Here is a 21412-nt window from a genome sequence, read left to right as displayed (position 1 = left end):
CAAATATAAGCTATGCCAGTTTGAAAATACAGCTTGAGTTAACAACATTATGTACCAGATGTGATACTTTATTAAAATAAACCCATGAATGTTAATTTAGTTGAACCTGGAACAATTGGGAATAGTAACAATACTGTAGTAACAATACTGTTTTGAAGGGAAATAAGGATTACAAGCCCACAATATATATATGTGTTGAGACAGAAAGGCGACAAGTTGGAGCACACAGAGGAGAGAAGGCTACAATGAGTTAAATTTGGTCTACACTAGGTTTATGTACTGTAGTTCCTCTGCGAACACTCTCCGGAGTCAATTCTATAAGGTGCCAGAGGGGGCAAGTAGCCATTGTAACAGCGTAGAATTGCTAGAATGGCACCCCTACTTGCCCCCCTTGTGGCTCGATCTTGCAGTTTTTTGTACGCTACATTATGGAGCTGCGAACAGAAATCTGCAAGTCTGGAGGTACTATAAGTGCGTCATTTAGCGAGGGAACTCGTGGCTAATCAGATTAACCCATAGGCGTATTAATAATGGGCGCGTGGTGTGTGGACCCATGGTATACTTGCCGTGTGACGGGAAGCGAGTCCCTTCTCCTCTGCAGAGCCATCTTCCTAGTGACATCTTCAGGAAAAAGGTGCCACACAGAGAAATTAAATACTCAGGCACTGTGCCAGGGCCTTTGCTCTCTTGTGCACATCCACCATCTTTCTGAATATCACAGGAAATATGGAGCCACAGAGGTGGAGGAACCCACCTGCCAACCCATGATTAGTTGTGGGGCTTGGGGGGGTGCTGCTCAGAGGAGGTTTGCTGTAAACGTACTCCCTTGGGTGTTAATATGCCCTTGGAGTAACCCCTAATAAAGGGAGTGCAGCAGAAATATGGCTGAAAACAATTAAATAGGCACGGACACTGCGATTTCCTTTGTGAAAGGAAATCTGGACTAGCTACTAAAGCCCACCAGTATTTGAGGTGCCTTTATAATACAAGCTGAAACGATAGTCAAATCTGCATGTCAAATAAAGTTCATAGCCCAGACAGCACTGGGCTATGAACTTTAAACAGCAGTGCGGTTACTGGTCACCCGCCCTACTCAGTGCTCCCAGGCTTGGGTCTGGTATTGGATAAGGGCCAAGGTGATGATTGACAACTGATAACATTGGCCAGGTGTCTCAGGGACAGTCCCTGTGTTTGTAGCCTTGTTCCTGTGTTTCTGTAGAGTCAACATAATGATTGCTATACTGTATATGGGTTGTAATCCTCTCCTTATCCTCTGGCTATATAATGCTCACAGAAAGGTTTTGCACTGCAGTGTGATTTGGGGGCACTTTGCAGCATATAATTTGATTTGGGAAACAGTGTGGGATGGGGCCCCAAAAATATAGATGTACTGGGCCCCAAAATTTCTGTTGCAGGCCCTGCCTGGAAATGTGACCTAATGAGATGGACTGCGAAACCATCGGTAACATCGAGTAATATCAGAGCCTCACGCACAATTGCACCAGGTCAGACTTTACTCAGAAATTGCTAAACTTCCTGCACACAGTGAGAGCTCAGGCTGTGTATGCCATCGCAGTGGTCCCAACACACTGACACACCTGTGTTTTGCCGGCCACACCCCTGTCACCACCCTCAAACGCTCTCTGTCTGTCACTCACTGTGTGATGTTTTACCCCGCTCTGCGTGTACGCAGTGCGATTGCAGTTTAATGGTCACAAAAGCGCATTGTGGCTTGACGCATGCACAGTGTGTAACAATTGGCCGATAGCGTGCGTAATTGCATCTGCGATCCTTGCTGAATCTGGCCCTTAAACCATTAGCATTGCAGTTGTATTTAATGATGTCATGGACGCCCATTTGCATTACTTAATTGCAGTTGGCACAGAAAACTCTATAGTTGCAGTTATATAAGGTGTAGTGCCAGGGTTGCCAACTGAATTGAATTCCGCCCATGGAGTTCTAAAATAAGTGCATTCTTTATTACTCTTGGTTCAGTTCCATGTTTATGTGTCACCATATGTAGTTATTTTTTTTGCTTGACTGTTCATATACTGTATAATATGATTTTGTTGGCATATTTTAAAAAGAATTGTTTTGCTATTTTCATTTGTACATGAGAAGAAATATCATATCTGCTGCATTATAAATGGTTGTGCTATCAAAACAATTTTTAACAAACTTATCTTGTGCTTAATATATGACTTGGTTGTGTCATTGTATATATAAGTGCACTTTTGCCTATGGTAAATCTGGCTCATATGCTCCTGGGGCATCTTTTTAGAGTTCAAAGTTTGCATATGCGGCCAACTCAGAGCCACTTCATGGTATTGACATTTTTAATGGTGGCTTCTCTAATATTGTTTGTCAAACTTCTAATGAAACTTTTTTCCTCTTTTCCAGGCCCTGGATAAAGACAGTGGAAATAATGCAGTTCTAACCTTTACAATTGACAGAGTGGAATTCATCTCCTCCAGTGGGCAAATACAACTGGGGAACATTTTCAGCATTACCACTGTCCCTGAAAATAACATCTACACAGGTTCCATCAGGTCAGTTTTCTGATTGTAATATCTAGTAAAATATTTTTCTTGGGTTGTATATTAAACTGATGAACAATGAAATCTGTTGATTTTACAGAGTTGCCAGTAATCTGGATCGGACATTTAAGGGGCATTACCAAGTTTATGTAAAGGTATCAGATAAAGGAATGCCATCACTCAGTGCCACCACAACTGTAAAGGTAAGATACCAGCTACTCCATACCTGTGTGCTGCCTTATTTCCGACCGCTAAATATTGTACTGTAGAGCTGTAATTCTTCCACTGGAAACATTTAAATGAAAATCTAGAAGGTTTTAAATTAATTTGTGAAAGCCAATGTTACCCAGTCAGTGGGTGATTAAAGTCTACTGTAGCTCCACTTTTCCATTTATTTCTATAATATTCCGTATTACATGACAATTATTGTAAGAGAAACCATTGTTCCTGATTTACATTGGATGGGGAACAGTTGTTAATAAATGGAAAATACGTTTTTCATATAAAACGTAATTAAATACAAACACTTCCACATCCACTGTTTACCCTTTTTAAAATAAAATGGCAACTCTTCTTTCCTACAGTAGTCCAAATAGAAATGAGATATACGTAATGCAAATAGATCCCTGCTGTGACTGCATATAATATAGTCGCAACGCACACATCCAATCAGTTACATAGAGCTGCCTGCTGATGGTCATCCCATGAGGCATTGAGTTCACAACTAGTTATATTGCATTTCCATGTACCCATCCTATGATTGCCAGTAACCATTCTGCATCTCAATGTAATGCTGTGTACACAAGGGACAATCTGTTCAGCAAACGATATCACTAAATGATCTCCCTTGAATTTCCTGGTGTGTTGGATGAACTATATCGTTCATCCACGCACAAAAGAGATCACCAATGATGAACGACCAACGATCGCAAACCCCTAAGGGAAATGAACTATATCGTCCAGGTTGACCTGCATGAATGGACGACCAACGATATCGTTATCGTCCATGCGGGAACGCGCATTGTTGGTCATTACTTGGTCGTTGGCTGTATAAAAATGAATGATATGAACAATTTAACGATGAACGATATTGTTATAGTTCATATAGTACATTGAAATCGTACCATGTGTAGGCAGCTTAAGGAGATGCACTAATCTAGACACAGGCATATTTTGGTATGCAAAACAGAAATGTGTATTCACTCTACAGAAATCAATGTGTGCCCAACTCTAATTGGGGCAAATAGTGTGTAATTTATTTACTCCAACTAATTAGCAGTAAATCGTATTGCCCCATGAATAACTCCTTCTAGTAGATATGCTCAATATTCTTTAAACAATCTGTGTTTATTGAGCCAAACAGCAATTAGCAGTTACAATCCAACTAAGTAAAAATAAATATAGGAGAAGAAACCAATGTGAACAAATTACAATCTCCAAGAATAACATAGTATAACAAGAAAAACAAAAGATATAAACAAATTTGGGGAACACTTTTTGTACTGTGAAAGGGGTAAGTCCATATGATTGAAGAGCTTGAATTCAGGAGTGAAGGGAAGTGAGAACCCAGTGATAAGTTCTGATAGTGTCATAAATGCTGAGAAGGAAGAAGGAAGGGGAAGGAGAAAAGTAAGCACAAGTTTGGGCTTAGGGAAAAGGGAGGGGAGAAAAGAGGGCTGAAAAAGTTCCACTGCAGACCAGTGAGGAAAACTGGCAGGTCAAGCTAGGATCACGGGTGAGAGACAAATGGGTCTGTTATCAGGAACCAGGTGGAGAGTGGTGATGGGAGTCGAAAGTGCTGGAAAAGAACAGCCACTAGGGGGAGGCATACAGTTGAAATTAAAGTCTTGGGACTCTTTAAATCACATTCCATGTGGAAGAAAACTGAGTTATTCAGCAAAATCGAGGAAGTTCAATCTTCCATTATCATATAGAGGTCAATCCTCTGGAACCACTGTGAGATGGAAGGTGAGGAGGAGGATTTCCATGCGCAGTGAATGACTGCTCTGGTAGCATTCATTAGATGCCTAAGCAGAGACTTTTTGTACTGTGAATGGGGTAAGTCCATAAAATTGAAAAGCTGGAACCCAGTGATAAGTGCCCGTGTCCTAAATGTTGCCAGAAGCCCACCAGCGATGAGCAATGCTACCATATATGCAGTGGTGTGCCTAGTGTCTGCCCACATTGACAGCAGAGGTCTGAATAATTTGGAAACATCTTCTTAAGGAGAGTAGGGCACCAGTACCATCGTGAAAGTATCTTGTGCTGTGTTTTCCTTACCAGTATAGAGGAAGAGCTGTCATGTGTTTATTGAAATATCTGAGACCACTATTCCTCACTAAGTGGTGCATTCAGCTTCCTGTTCCAGGCCAAAGCCTACACTGGGGGCGAATTGGATAAACCCTCTAAGCAGAGTTGATATAAAATTAAAGGGTATATTTACTAAAGTGTGAGTTTATAGAAGTGGAGGTGTTGCCCATAGCAACTAATCAGATTCTATCTATTATAATCTAAAACGTGTTAGATAAGTGATAAGTAGAATCTGATTGCTTGCTATGGGCAACATCTCCACTTCTATAAACCTGCACTTTATTCAATACACCCTAAATGTTTAGGGGGATCTCTCTAGATTCAAACGGAGAAGGTAATCACTGAGGGGATCAGTTTCAGCTGAAGATAAATCCAGAAAGAGTGAGAAGGAAGATTAAAAAAAAAGATCCACAAATAATTGGATGCCACTTGGCCAATGGGGAGCACCAGTCTTATGAGGCTTGGTGTGAAGAATGATGGTTTCCCACCACCGCTTTCCGTTTGTGCCATCTACTTCTTTTCCTTCAGAGGGGCCTGGATGTTGGGTTACGCCTGGGTTTTCTTAAGGTTCAGGTGTCATCATTGTCGGTATTTTTTCAGCATCACCTTGCCTTGTTCCCTCAGATTCAGACTTTTCTACAGGGAGTTCCCTCAGATCCAGCCTTTGTTTGTCCCCCCTACAGATCCGTGGGACCTAAACCTGGTTTTGACGTTCCTCCAGTCTTCAATGGCTGAGCCTTTGGCGGATGTGGACCTAAAACTCCTCACTTGGAAGACGGTCCTCCTGTTGGCCTTGGCTTTGGCCAGGCGGGTTTCCCCTCTCCTCCTGCAGACAGGCGGCCACGGCTCCCATATGGGTGCTTGTGCTGCTCTGTTCAAGATTTAAAGGGACATGCGTGGGAAATGGGAGAATCTGATTGGTGCTGTACTCACCTTGATCTATTTAAGGAAGTTCCTGGGAGTAGACTCCATTACCTTACTCCAGCATTCCTGTGCATATCTTGTTATTTGTTCCTGACCTTGGCTCTGTTCGTGACTCCAATTTCATCTGACCCTTGGTACTGTGTTTGATACCTGGTTCTGACCTTGGCTTTCCTCTGTGACCCGCATACATTTTACTCCCTGGTACCGTCTTGTCCATTTGGTTCTGACCCGGCCTGTCGACTACTCTGAAAGTCATCTCCACTCCATCCAGAATTTCGCCAGCATCTGTATAGGGGAACCTATACTGAGGGCCGCGACCTGTGTGTCGGACGCAGCCAAGTCCATACCCTCTTGAGAGGGTCCCTGGTGAATACCGCCGGCACATTAGACTCCGTGCCTCAGACATAGGTCACACCAATCCCCAAATACGGGTTGCGTCCAATATCCACAATATTGAAGGCCTGTAATGATGTATCCTGGTGTAGAGATGTTTAGAGATTTGGTATACTTCATTTTGAAATTTGATAATAATCCAAATCCTTTAAATTCTTCCATGAGAGCAGGAAGGGAAATCACTGGGTTAGAGATTAAAGCGAGGAGGTCATCCGTGAATAGCACGAGTTTATGTTCTTTATCTCCAATCCGAATCCCAGAAATATCACAATTGGATCTGATCACTCTCGCCAAGCCTCAGTGCAAAGAACAAATGTTATAGGAGAAAGGGGACATCATTTTCTCATGCCGTTTTGTATTTGAAAAGACTCAGAATGGGCACCATTAACCCTGAAAATAGCCGAGGGAGAGCTATAAAGTGCAAGAATCCTATGAAAAAAGCATGTGCCAAAACCCATATGCTCGCGTAACACTGCAAAGAAGTGCCAATCTACTCTGTCGAAGGTCTTCTCCATGTCCGTAGACAACAAGACTACATGGGACTCCCCGTCACTGACATAGTGGATAAGATTGATAATCTTGGTGGTATTATCATGGACAAATCCCACCTGGTCCCAATGAACCATACCCGGAAAAAGAACATTGAAATGGTTGGCAATCAACTTATATAATTCATTAGGACAAATTTTAGGTGATAAATTAACTATTTTAAAAAACATAAAACTATTTTTATCTATAAGGAAGTGTCATACGTTTGCATCAAAAATGTTTTACTGAACACTTGTGTTGCGAACCACAGGTGGTGCTTTTCAAAGCCACTGCATCTTCAGCGGATTTGGCTGCTGGATTTAAAGGGGGTATTATATTAAATACAAACCACTCCGGGTTTTTATTGTACATAATTACAGGTTTACATTCAGTGGCCAAACCCGCTGGAGATGCAGCGGCTTTCAATTGGGCTGCATAGGAAATTTAGCCCTACGTGTCATCCTATGCTGTAAATGTTTAAATGTTAATTATGCAAAATAAAATAAAAAAAAATAAATCCTGACTTTCTATAAATTTCATAAATTGATTTAAAGAAAATGAGATTGAGCTGAATAAATATTACTTTATTTCTTTTGCAAGTATATAAAATAATCATAGGTGGAATCATGGTACAGGTTGAGTCTCCCATATCCAAATATTCCGAAATATGGAATATTCCGAAATACGGAATATTTTTAGCATGACTGAGAAAGTGAAACCTTTGCTATCTGATGGTTCAATGTACACAAACTTTGTTTAAAGTAGGGATGTGCAGGCTCGGTTCTACTCGGTTCCGTTCGGTTTTTTTTTACCGAATCTTATTGGCTATCCAAAACTCATGACAGCTGATACCCAATAAGATTCGGTAAAAAAAAACGAACGGAACCGAGTAGAACCGAGCCTGCACATCCCTAGTTTAAAGCACAAAATTATTAAAATACAGTATAAAATAACCTCCAGGCTGTGTGTATAGGGTGTATATGAAACATAAATGAATTTCATGTATGAACACAAACTTTTTTTGATGCACAAAATTATTAAAAATATTGTATAAAATGACCTGCAGGCTATCTGTATAAGGTGTATATAGAACATAAATGCGTTCTGTGGATAGATTTGGGTCCCATTCCCAAGACATTTCATTATGATATGCAATTATTCCAAAATACAGAATATTCCGTTATCCAAAATACCCCTGGTCCCAAGCATTTTGGATATGGGAGACTCAACCTGTACAACATTTATTGAATTATTTTTTTATTTCTAATTTTAACTTTATAATTCCAATGCATTTTTATATAAAAAAAAATGTTAAAAAAGTTGACAAACCACATCTTGACAAAAAACTAAACCAAGAATCAAATTTACTGAGATCTCATAAATAAGCTGTTCAGTTTTGCAAGTTGCTGAGGCCGTGCAGGCAGGTGTCAGGGTTATTGATCCCTGTCCTGAAAAGCCTCTGCTGTTTTTGTGATTGACAGTATAGACTTCGGGTCACCCTAAAATGCTGGAAGATTGTGAATGCGTGATTTTTTGGCATGCTGACCTATGTCTTCATTGAAACTGTTCGGTCTCTTAAAATTCACAAAATACATTGTTTTGTTTTTTTTGTGCCAAAGCACCTATTTGCCCGTCAAGCACATTTAAAGTTTCTGGGTAATTCCCAATGTTTGGAACTTCCCTATAAATGTGGGATGCACCTACTTTTGTGGGTTCTGCTACAAGTGTGTAAATGGCAACCGTTAGCTCTACAACATTCTACATAGCTTGAAGTTGGCAGGCAGTGTAGGCATCATAATAATGGCATATAACTGGAAAGTGTAGGAGTCTTCAATACTTTAGTAAATAGGGAGGGGCTCTAGACTGCACACCCTAATAGTAATGAAAGGTGCTATCAGGCTGAGATTTTAAAGTTGCAGATGCACTACGCGATCATTATTGTTCACATTTAAATGTATCTTATAATTAACCCTGCATCGGGCGCACCTCTGGGACTCCCAGGTTCGGGCGCAGTGCGCCTGACAGGCGCCTGTTATAAAATCGTCATTAGCACCTAATTAACTCAATTCTAACGCTCTAAGAGTGATCAGTGAACTTCATTAGGATGTACAAAGAGAGATTATATGGAAATCTGATTCACAAAGCCACATTTATTAACCTTAAAGCAAGTAAAACAAAAAATACTAAATTTTAGGAGGCGCGGTGTGCCTAAGAGGCCACCCTGGACAAACCTATATATTTCCGCAAAATACCCACAACCTTTGTAATTGTCATTCATAAAATGAGCAAAATACACAAAATTGTGAGAAAATTAAAAGAAATACGTACCTTCAAAACTCGGACGAGTTCAGGTGCAATGAGCCTGAGAGGCCAGGAAGGTCACTACTGCACTCCACGCAGGTGGCGGGAAAATTGACTAGGGGGGTTTCAAACAGCACCTAGAGATAGGAAGGTACTAGGAGGGGCAGGCCCCTGCGCCCCCTTGCGGCGGAGAGGTGAGCGAGAACAGCTTTGTGGCGCCTGTCAGGCCAACTGCACCCGATGCAGGGTTAAATATAATTTTCAGAAGTAGTGAGCATATCAGTGGCCAATGATACGAGCCTGCCCACCATCGTCAAGGTCACCTCATTGTGCCCTGCATCCCAGATGTGAACCCCAGAGTGTTAGGGACCTGCTTAATGAGGTGACCTTGACGATGGTGGGCAGGCCCATATCATTGGTCACTGATATGCTAACTACCTCTGAAATTATATTTAATTATAAAATACATTTAAATGTGAACAGTAATGATCGCATTGTGCATCTGCAACTCCGTTTTCTGTGTATATTACTTTAAAATCTCAGCATGATGGCACCTTTCATTACTATTAGTGCCTCTCCCTATATAATAGCCCCTCCCTATACTCTATATTATGTTTACAGTAGTTATACACACATCTGAAGCCTGAGATTGCTCCTATCTAGATTTGCACCTCTCCCCCACCTCCCCATATATGTTTTTAAGCAGGGACCTAGTATTTAACTGCACCTGGTAACAGGCATAATCCAAAGTAAGTCCTATTTATATTTTTATAGAGTAAGTTTATTTGGGGTGAGCGTTTGGGCGTGGAGCCCCCTGGGCTGTTCTGGCTGGACCTCTTCAGGGCATCAACACTTAATACACATAGGGCTCTATTTACTACAATCCGCATTTGTAATGCAGATTGTAGTGTGATATTACCGACTGAATTCGCATTGCGAATTCATACAATATCACAGGGATTTACTAAAAATCCCTTGCAGGGACAGAGCTTGCGATAAAGCTCTGTCCCTGCGAATCCCCTCCGCAGCCGTCGCTGCTACCCCCCCGGTGCTAAGCCCCACCCCTGTCACTAAGCCCCGCCCCCCACAATCGCGGACCCCCCCTCTCTTAATTGCACTTACCTGCATGATCCGGGCTTCGGTGATGTCCTCCATTGCTCCGGTCAGCTGACATCCCATATTGCACTGGGACCCGGTCACCTGATGACCGGGCCGCAGTGCAGTATGGGAGACCAGCTGACCGGAGGGAGGACATCACCGGAGCCCCGAAATCCGGTCCCTGGACTCAGGTAAGTAAATTTTTTTTGACTATTTTTTTTTTTTTGCAGTGTACAGTATCAGCGTGTGGTCTGTTTAGATCACACAGCTGATCACTGGGGCCGGCTCCGGGCTCTGCTCTGTCCGTTAGAGCAGAGCAGGAGTCCGGACCCTGGATAACGCCACCTCCAGGTGGCGTTATTATCACAGGGCCTCCCCAGGTATTTTTTTCACAATTTATTTTTAGTAACTTGCACACAGATCGCAGTTCCAATTACAATTATGGGAAATGCGATCTGATTACTAAAAATAAGTGATACTTAGGGGTTGGAGTAGAATTTTACGAATTCTACTCCAATTGCCCTGTAATAACTATAGGTGATACTAAAATAATGTGAAAAGGGTGTGAAAACACCCCTTCTCACTTTATTTTAGTAAAAATAATGATAATAAATAGAGTCACTTTTTATATCACTTTTCATGTTTGTTTATTATTCATGTATTTTTTCACATACTGTATATATTTTACCTTTATTACTATTTTTAACACTTATTAGCTACTTTTACACACCTAATACTTTATAACACTTCCCTGTCACTCTTTTTTTCATGTGATGCCCTGGGGAGGTCTTTGGCTGGGCTGTCTTTTGGGGTGCCCTGTGTCCCAAATGTGAACCCCAGAGTGTTAGGGACCTGCTCAATGAGGTGACCTTGATGATGGTGGGCAGACTCGTATCATTGGCCACTGATATGCTTGCTAACTACCTGTGAGATTATATTACAATTAAATGTGAACAGTAATGATCGTATAGTGCATCTGCAACTCCGTTTTCTGTGTATAATACTTTAGTAAATGCATTCATATAATATGTAGTATTCATTTTTTTACCAACACTGAATATAATGATCATCCTCACATCATGTGTATAACCATTGTTTTTCTCTTGTCCCATGATGATAGATCTTTACAATAGATGAGTCTTACCGAATAGTATTGTATTTCGCAAAGTCTGTTGCTGAACTGACAGAAAGTTCGCCTGCAATTGTTCGGTAAAAACTACTATTTTTACTATAGAGTATTCTGATAAAACAAACTTCCATTATAATCATTTAGGTCATACTTGCCTACTTTTGAAAAATCATTTTAGGGAGATTGTGAAAAGAACACCTATAAGCGCTGCGGTAATGTGAACGTTTTACTGCTATACCTGAGAGGCGTGCCATAAAATTGACTTACATCAAATGTAAATGAGCCACAAAGCAATTAGTAAAATCTATTTGTTGATGAAAACACACTGATACTTTTCAGAAAATGCATGTAGCCATAGGGATCATTGTGCCTTATAATAACCAATGCAGGGAAATTATACTAATGATCCCATCTGAATGTATATACTGTATCGTTGTTTTTGTATTTAATAATGGAGGTAAGGTGCAATCAGGGAGATGGGTAGACTCTTCAGGGAGTCAGGGAGATTGCTGCTATTTCAGGGAGTATCCCTAACAATGAGGGAGAGTTGGCAAGTATAGTTTAGGTGTAATGGTGCGTACACACTAGACGATAGAGGAACGACTGTACTATTAGGACATTGTAATCATACAATCGTTCATCTTTCTGTGCAGTGGATAATGTGTCTACACTGAACAATATGACACTCAGTGCAGGCACCCTCTCTCATCCCCGAACATGTCCAACCTGTCGTTATCGGCGATGATAAATGTCGAAAACGACCAGCGGGAGTGCGCATCGCTGGTCGTTTACGACATTTTACTGGGCGATTTATGAACGATTAAAGAGCGATTGAATCATAACGATGTTGTAATTGCTCATTTTTGTCGTCTAGTGTGTACGCACCATAAGTGTGGTGGCATACTGTCACCTGAGCTTATTCATAAGTTATAGGGGTTTTTTTTAACTATACAGTACATCCCCCTATACCATTTGCTGTATGCATACATGCTTCTTTCTGGCTTCTTCCTATGCTTTTCAGTCATATCTTTGTCCTTTCAGTGTTGTTTGTATTTGGGATGAGCGGGTTCGGATTTCCGAAATCCGAACCCCCCCGATCCGAGCCGGAAAACGAGTCAGGCTCGGGTTTTCCCGACTGGCTCGGAACTTGAGGCAAAACGTCAACATCCCGGCTTCTCGCGGGTTTTGGATTCTATAAAAGGTCCCGCGATCGGTGCCATTTTTCATTCCGGCTGTGGAGTGTGCGTGCAGAGGGAGGGAGCTGGGAGCTGTTGGCTAGTGTTGTGTGATATATTGCATACTGGGCTGGCTGGCTACTGAGAAGAGGCTGGCTGGCTACTGTTGTCCATACATAGGGGTTGGCTGGCTACTGTTCTCCATATAGGGGCTGGCTGTTGTTCTGTCCATAGGGGCTGGAAAAGGGAGGGAGCTGGGAGCTGTTGGCTACTGTACTGTTGTGATAATAAATAAAAATAATTAACTTAGTAGTACACTACTTATATAGTTATATACATTACAATACTGGGCTGGCTGGCTACTGAGAATAGGGAGGGAGCTGGGAGCTGTTGCCGACGCTGGTTGGCTACTGTTGTCCATATACATAGGAGCTGGCTGGCTACTGTTGTCCATATAGGGACTGGCTGTTGTCCTGTCCATAGGGGCTGGCTGGCTGTAGTGCTGTGTTCAGGGCGTGCTCGTCCTTCAGGGGTGCTCTCTTCACCTACCAGCACCAGTATTAAAAAATCTGTGTGCGTGCCGTGTTAGCCAGTCACACCTGTCATTGGGGTAGATAGGTGCGCAGGGGTGCTGTGCTCCTATCAAGGGGCTGCTGCCCAAAAATACAAATAATTTTTACAGGGGCTGTCCTGTGTGGTGCAGGGGTATGCTGCCCAAAATACAAATAATTTTTACAGGTGCTGTCCTGTGTGGTGCAGGGCTCTGCTGCCCAAAAATACAAATAATATTTACAGGGGCTGTCCTGTGTGGTGCAGGGCTCTGCTGCCCAAAAATACAAATAATATTTACAGGTACTGTCCTGTGTGGTGCAGGGGTACGCTGCCCAAAATACAAATAATTTTTACAGGTGCTGTCCTGTGTGTTGTGGTATAGGCCGCTACTCTTCTTCAATTTTTACAGGTGCTGTCCTGTGTGGTGCAGGGGTACGCTGCCCAAAATGCAAATAATGTTTACAGGTGCTGTCCTGTGTGGTGCAGGGGTACGCTGCCCAAACATATAAAATACAAATAATTTTTACAGGTGCTGTCCTGTGTGTTGTAGTGTAGGCCGTTGCCTTTTTATTTTGTACAGGTGCAATCCTGTGTGGTACAGGGGTACGCTGCCCTTCAAAATAATAAAAACTTTTACAGGGGTTATTCACTCCATAAAATTAATGCCCTCCATAAAAATAATGGAGGATAAAATAGGGGAAGATCAAGAACTATTTCCTCCTAGTGCTGAAGCTGCTGCCACTAGCCATAACATAGACGATGAAATGCCATAGACGTCTGCCAAAGCCGATGCCCAATGTCATAGTAGAGGGCATGTAAAATCCAAAAAGCAAAGTTCAGTAAAATGACCTTAAAAAATAAATTGAAATCGTATGAGGAGAAACGTAAACTTGCCAATATGCCATTTACGACACGGAGTGGCAAGGAATGGCTAAGGTCCTTCCCTATGTTCATGACTAGTGGTTCAGCTTCAGATGACGATGGAAGCTCTGGGCCTGATTCAGAGCTGGACGCTCTGAACGAGCGCCCGCTCTGAATCAGGGCAGTTTTTTTTTTTAATAGTGCGGCCTCTTGGACGCTCGCATAGCTGTGGGTTACCCCCCACAGCTTATGTGAGCGTCCATGATGATGGTCGCGATGGTCAAAAAGCCCATCACGGTCATGCCTGGGCATAAGACCAAACATTCCACCTCTTTGGTTTGGAAATATTTTAGTCCAAATCCGGACAACTACTGTCTTGACATATGTTGCGTATGTAAATGTCTAATAAGTAGGGGTAAGAACGTTATCCACCTAGGAACATCCTCCCTTATACGTCACCTGCAGCGCGTTCATATTAAGTTATTACCAAGTTCAGAAACTGTGGCTAAGACCATAAGCAGTCCAGGGACACCTAAATCCCTTTGTCCTGTTGTATCCAAGCGCCTGCAAACCACACCGTCAACTCCCTCCTCGTCAATTGCCTCCTTTGTCAGGATCGGAAGTAGTCCTGCAGGCCATGTCAATGGCATGACTGACTCCTCTCCTATCCGGGATTCCTCCGGAGGATCCTGCATTGCTACGCCTACTGCTGCTGCTGCTGCTGTTGCTGCTGGGAGTCATTCATCATCCCAGAGAGGAAGTAGGAACACCACTATTTTTTTTACTAAGCAATTGACAATCCAACAGTCCATTGTGAGGAGGATGAAGTACGACAGCAGTCATCCTGTTGCAAAGCGAATAACTGAGACCTTGACAGCTATGTTGGTTAGATGTGCGTCTGGTATCCGCCATTAGTGCAGTGGGATTTAGACAATTGATGTAGGTAGTGTGTCCCCAGTACCAAATCCCATGTAGATCACACTTCACTAGTCCGGCAATACCGAGAATGTACAGAGACGTCAGAAAAAGTGTCCTCAGTGTCCTAAAAAATGCGGTTGTACCCAATGTCCACTTAACCACGGACATGTGGACAAGTTGAACAGGGCAGACTAAGGACTATATGACTGAGACAGCCCACTGGGTAGATGTATTGCCTTACGCAGCAACAACAGCAGCGTCACCAGTAGCAGCATCTCAGAAACGCCAGCTCATTCCAAGGCAGGATACGCCGTGTATCACCGATTTCAGTAAGAGGCACACCGCCGACAACCTCTTAGAGAAACTGAGGGAAATCATCGCCCAATGGCTTACCCCACTTATACTCTCCCGGGGATTTGTGATATCTGACAACGCCACCAATATTGTGCGGGAATTACATCTGGGCAAAATCCAGCACGTCCCATGTTTTGCTCACACAATAAATTTGGTGGGGCAGAATTTTCTGAAAAACGACAGGGGCATGAAGGAGACGCTTTGGGTGGCCCGAAAAATTTCTGCCCACTTTCGCCATTCAGCGACTGCATGCCGAAGACTGGCGCGCCAGCAAATACTCTTGAACCTGCCCTGCCATCACCTGAAACAAGAGGTTGTGATGCAGTGGAACTCAACTCTCTATATGCTTCAGAGGATGGAGGAGCAGCAAAAGTCCATTCCAGCCTATACATCCATCTATGACATAGGCAAAGGAGGGGGTATGCACCTGACTCAAGCACAGTAGAGAATGATTTCCGTGTCATGCAAGGTTCTCCAGCTCTTCGAACTTGCCACACGTGAAGTCAGTTCAGACACTGCCAGCTTGAGTCAGGTCATTCCCCTCATCAGGCTTTTGCAGAAGCAGCTGGAGAAAGTGAAGAAGGAGCTAAGACGGAGCGATTCCGCTCGGTATGTGGGACTTGTGGATAAAGCCCTTCATTCGCTTTGCCAGGATTCGAGGGTTGTCAATCTTTTGAAATCAGACCACTACATTTTGACCACCGTGCTCAATCCTAGGTTTAAAGCCTACGTGGTGTCTCTCTTTCTGGCGGACACAAGCCTGCATAGGTGTAAAGACCTGCTGGTGAAAACACTGTCAGCTGAAGCAGAACGTGACACGTCAACAGCTCCTTCTTCATTTTCTCCAGCAACTGGGGCTGCCAGGAAACAACTTAGATATCCTAAGCAACCCGCTGATGGTGATGCAGGGCAGGCAGGACCAAGTTTGGTCATCTGGTCCGGATTGAAGGACCTGCCAACAATTTTTGACATGTCTACTGTCACTGCATATGATACTGTCACCATTGACAGAATGGTGGAGGATTACATCGGTGACAGCATCCCAGTAGGTATGGCAGACAGTCCATACCTGTACTGGCAGTAAAAAGAGGAAATTTGGAGGCCCCTGTACAAACTGGCTTTATTTTACCTAAGTTGTCCCCCTTCAGTGTGTACTCCGAAAGAGTTTTTAGTGCAGCCGGGAACCTTGTCAGCCAAAGGCGTAGGAGGTTGCTTCCACAAAATGTGGAGAAGATGATGTTCATCAAAATGAATTATCAATTCTTCCAGGAAGACCAGCCTCCAGAATGTACAGAGGGACCTGTGGTGGTGGATTCCAACGGGGACGAATTAATACTCTGTGAGGATGAGGATGTACACAACACTGAAGAGGGTGAGGAATCGATGGATGAGGAGGATGAGGACAACATCTTGCCTCTGTAGAGCCAGTTTGTGCAGGGACAGATTAATTGCCAGCTTGTTTTGTGGGGGCCCAAGCAAACCAATCATTTCAGCCACAGTCGTGTGGCAGACCCTGGCGCTGAAATGTTTGGTTTGTTAAAGTGTGCATGTCCTGTTTATACAACATAAGGGTGGGTGGGAGGGCCCAAGGACAATTCCATCTTGCACCTCTTTTTTTTCTATGCATTATGTACAGTTTGGGGCCTAGTTTTTCAAACTGCCATCCTGTCTGCCACTGCAGTGCCACTCCTAGATGGACCACGTGTTTGTGCCGCCCACTCGTATCTCTTAGCATAGTCATCCAGCTACCTCGGTGCAACCTTTTGGACATAAAAACACTATTGTGAGGTGTGAGGTGTTCAGAATAGACTGGAAATGAGTGGAAATTAAGGTTATTGAGGTTAATAATAGCATAGGAGCAGAAAAATCCACAAATTCTGTGATTTTAGCTGTTTTTATGCTTTTTTCCAAAAAAAATACTGATCCAAAACCCAAAACCCAAAACAAGGAAGGGTAGTTTTGGCAAAACCAATCCTGATCCAAAACACGAAGAAGGATCCAGATCCAAAACCAAAACACGAAAAGTCTTCGGTGCACACCCCTAGTTTTTATTCATATGGACACACCAGGTTGATCTTTTGATAAATTTGCATTCAAAGCTTCAAGCTATATCATATTCAATAACACTGTAAATAAATGTTTATCGTGGGCCGTAACATCGTCACTGCCCCACGGCACCTACATGTGGCCTGGAACGGCACCCTGTAAGCCGCATCAAAGGGACGCTTCTCTCCAGACAGGCACCCTGCAGCCTGTAGAGCTGCATGAAGCATCCTTAGGATGCTCCGTCCAAAGTGCTGCACTTCCCAGAGCCACCGCCCCCTAAGTGTGACATCATGATGTCACAAGGTCAGGGCCGGCACAGAGTGCACAGCCGCCCTGTTATGGCGCTTTTTCTATCTGCTGATATACATGGCTGTGTAGCACAATGCCAGAAAAATAAAGCATTTTATTTAGTTAAAGTTGCATGCAGGCAAGTTCATGGCAATAATGACAGGTATTCTGGTGGTGGACAACACTTAAAGACATGTGCCGTGTTACCAGAAACATAGCATGTAGCATTACAGTAATAAATAAGCATATTATGTCCACCACATCTCATGTTACTAATGTGAGCAATGTATGTTTCATGTTTGTTATATACAGGGAACTGGTAATTGCAACCAGTGCATCTGTGTATGTGGCTGGGATTGAAGTTGAGGGATCCACCAAAAATATCAATCCTCGGTGAGTACATAACATATAAGCTAAAGCAGAATATCTTTTTCCTGTATTATGCATAACAACAAACAGACAACATACTGTATGTCTTCAGGTTATAGCTGTAGCATAAAGGCCCCCATACATCAGCAATTGATTGCAGCAATCGTGCAATTTGCAATCGATTGTGTATAAAAATCTTTCCCTTTCTCAATCGATTGCAGATTGCAGAATTGCCACAATCGATTGAAAAAGGGAAAGATTTTTATACACAATCGATTGTAAATTGCACGATTGATGCAATCAATTGCTGTTGTATGGAGGCCTTAACATGTGAACGGCAAACCTTTGTCTTTCTTCTACAAGGTCCAACCTCAGCTGAATGTTTTATATCATTACTTCCTCTACCATGAACTAATGTGAAACAATTAACACCTAACTGAACGTACACTAGGCTGGGTACACATCCAAAAGATTTTCTGTCCAACCATCCAACTAGTTAATTGGTTGGAATGAAAATCTGATAAGGAATGGGAGTAAATGATGATCAGCAATTTGCTCATAAATGCCAGAAAACAGATGAAGATGGTTGTCAAACAAGTTTGTTAAATGTTTGATCTAAATAATTTGTTCAAACAACAGTTTTTGTCCATTTTCCGACGTTTGGGAGAAAATTGCTGATTGTCATTTGCTTTCATACCTTACCAGATTTTCATTCCAACCAATCAACTAGTTGGATGATTGGACAGAAAATCTTTAGGTGTTTACCCAGCCTTTAAGACCTTGGGGATTTTGTAATAGCCTGCAAGATGCAGGCCCTAGTCTAATGAGTTTCTGGTGAGTCTGCCCTTATTTTGAAAATGGCAATTATTTAAAATGCAACACCAATCTGATTTGCCTTTTAAATGAATGCTGCTTTACAGACAGGCTAGCAAGAATTGTGCCAGAGCCTGCATCTGGCAGGCTATTACATATGCCCCTATGCCTACTGGAGAGGTCTAATGCAGAGCCCATAAGTGTCTCACCTCTCCACCATCACTGGGTTTTCTTTAGCAAATTGCTCTTACAAATACAATTCCTTATTGCAAGTCAACATAGCTATTTAGTAAGATGACTATAATATGTGTAATAATGTAGTGTAGACCTCTGTTTAAAAATAAGACCAGAACAATGTCAACTATTATCACAAACTAAGCTATCTCCTAGGAACTAATGGGTAATGAGGGGATTACTGTAACCTGATTATGTGGTTATTTTTGACAAACAGAAGCTGCGGAATGGGATCCAAACCAGTACCTTGCCTAGAGCCTCATGGGGTCTTCATCAGGCTATGAATAGGACACTTTAACCACTTAAATGGCTAATATGTTTTCCAAAAACCACTCAGAAATTGTCAGTTTTTGATGAATGAATTAGGTCAAGAATATCTATTTAAAACTTATCAAATACAATTTTATTTAAAAAAAAAAAAGTTTGAAGCACATAACATTAGTATCGATAGTTTTAAATATCTGCTAACAATATATCAGAATATCGATCATCGCGGCATTGTGACTTTACATTTCAGCGGTGGCTGCCCTTTTCTGGTCAAATTCCTGCCGAGCTGCCCAATCAGAAGTTACCTACAGCATGATAGACACTGGGGGTGGGTGCACTGATGCAGAAGGGCCTGGGAGGTCCATTGGCAGCTGTTGGAAGATTATCTCCCAGCAGCCAACCAGGGGGTGTTTCTGACTGGACGCATTGTTTGTGACCATGTCAGGTAACGCACAGGCTGGCGTGATCACAAATGATGCAAGTGGTTAATTCAGAAAGAGACATTGGATACATTTTCTCTAACATTACATACAGTACTTAAGTTATTAAGTTGAATTTCTATGTGAAGAATAGATGACAATGGGCTCTATTTACTACAATCCGCATTAGTAATGCAGATTATAGTGTGATATTACGCCTGAATTCGCATTGGGAATTCAGGCAATATCACAGGGATTTACTAGAAATCCCTTGCAGGGACAGAGCTTGCAAGAAAGCTCTGTCCCTGTGAATCCCATCTGCACACTTGTCACAGTATTTTCGGTATTTACCCCCCCCCGGCGTAAAGCCCTGCCACGCGTGATCGCGGACCCCCCGCGACCCCCCTCTCCCTTAATTACACTTACCTGCATGATCCAGCGGACAGCTGATCTCCCATCCTGCACCATGACCCGGTCAGCTGATGACCGGGCCGCAGTGCAGCATGGGAGACCAGCTGACCGGAGGGGAGTCATCACCGAAGCCCCTACCACCGGTCCATGGAGTCAGGTAAGTGAATTTTTTATTTTTTTTGCAGTGTATTTTGTGTTTTAGACCACACAGCTGATCACTGGGGCCGGCTCCCGGCTCTGCTCTGCCTTTTAGAGCAGAGTAGGAGCCCGCTAACCAGGGGAGACCCTGGATAAAGCCACCTCCAGGTGGCGTAATTATCACAGGGCTTTCCCCTGTATTTTTTTACAATTTATTTTTAGTAACTTTGGTCGGATCACATTTCCCATTGCAATTATGGGAAATGCGATCTGATTAGTAAAAATAAGTGATACTTAGGGGTTAGAGTAGAATTTTACGAATTCTACTCCAATTGCCCTATAGTAACTATAGGTGAAACTAAAATAATGTGAAAAGGGTGTGAAAACTTTGTTCAGTAATTACTTCTACAAATGATTATATATGTACACAAAAAGACAATGGCTGAACTGTTATCTTACTCCCTGCCAGAGCTAATGAGCGAAGTACCATGTCTGTATATTGTATATACACTAATGGGACAGCCATAACACCAGAAGAACTGAACAGGTTAGTAGTACCCACTAATGTAATAAAAATCAACCAGAAGAAACAAATCAAGTGATTCACAGTGTCAGTATATAAAAGTGCAATCTGATCTAACAGAAGTTATATCTGTGTATATTTCCTCTGTAAATGTAGTCTTTGCTAGTTTTATATTGCAGTTAATAAATGTATTGAAATAAATAAAGAAATGGACTTTATGGCCTTTTTCTAAACATAAAGCAATTGCATACATGTACTATATATTAAACACATATCTACCAATTAGATTTAATAGGTTGATTGGTTGCTAGTGGTTATAGCACAAAGGGCCTGATTCAGGAGAGGACGCATTAGCTATCGCAGCTGTTAACATGTTAGCATCTACAATTGCTGTAATATGATAATGCAGCAGGAGGCATTACGTCTCCTGCATGCATTACTGATCCGGGCTGCGTCCTGGGACTCAGCATCGGATCATCTGTGATACCTTCGGCCGTCTGAGTGACCATGGGGTCACGCAAGCCGGCCGTCACAGATGCTCAAAAGAGGCCAGGAAATCTCCATCAGCCGCCAGAGATCCTGACCTTGTCACTCCCACCCAATGGTGGCAACACGTCTCCATTTTAGGAAATGGAGGCCACCCCCCCTCACCAAGAAACGTCAGCAGACTGTCAATCACTGACAGTCTGCAGCCGGACTGCATGCTAGACCGCAGACCCGTACTGCGCATGCGCAGATTACCAGACATCGGGAATCTGCTATCAGCAGTGCATGCTGAATCAAGCCCACTGTTATTAAATAAGCCCTAGGTGTAGCCAGAACTT

The 21412-nt window shown here is 42.7% G+C and overlaps 1 protein-coding gene across 1 annotated transcript in view; it reads left to right on the top strand.

Annotated features, from left to right (window-relative positions):
* The window catches only part of CDHR2 (cadherin related family member 2), a 156421-nt gene that overhangs the window by 110417 nt on the left and 24592 nt on the right, over window positions 1–21412 (top strand). The window contains exons 18-22 of the mRNA XM_088465411.1: window positions 2401–2549; window positions 2638–2740; window positions 11212–11300; window positions 17727–17807; window positions 20535–20612. Coding sequence (XP_088321537.1) covers window positions 2401–2549; window positions 2638–2740; window positions 11212–11300; window positions 17727–17807; window positions 20535–20612 — 500 coding nt within the window. The remainder of the gene's footprint in view (window positions 1–2400; window positions 2550–2637; window positions 2741–11211; window positions 11301–17726; window positions 17808–20534; window positions 20613–21412) is intronic.

The sequence above is a fragment of the Taudactylus pleione genome, unplaced genomic scaffold (genome assembly GCF_031769625.1).
Source record: "Taudactylus pleione unplaced genomic scaffold, aTauple2 ptg001990l, whole genome shotgun sequence".
Classification (NCBI taxonomy): domain Eukaryota; kingdom Metazoa; phylum Chordata; class Amphibia; order Anura; family Myobatrachidae; genus Taudactylus; species Taudactylus pleione.
The sequence above is the reverse complement of the archived record's forward strand: the minus strand, read 5'-3'. Positions and strand labels throughout refer to the sequence as shown.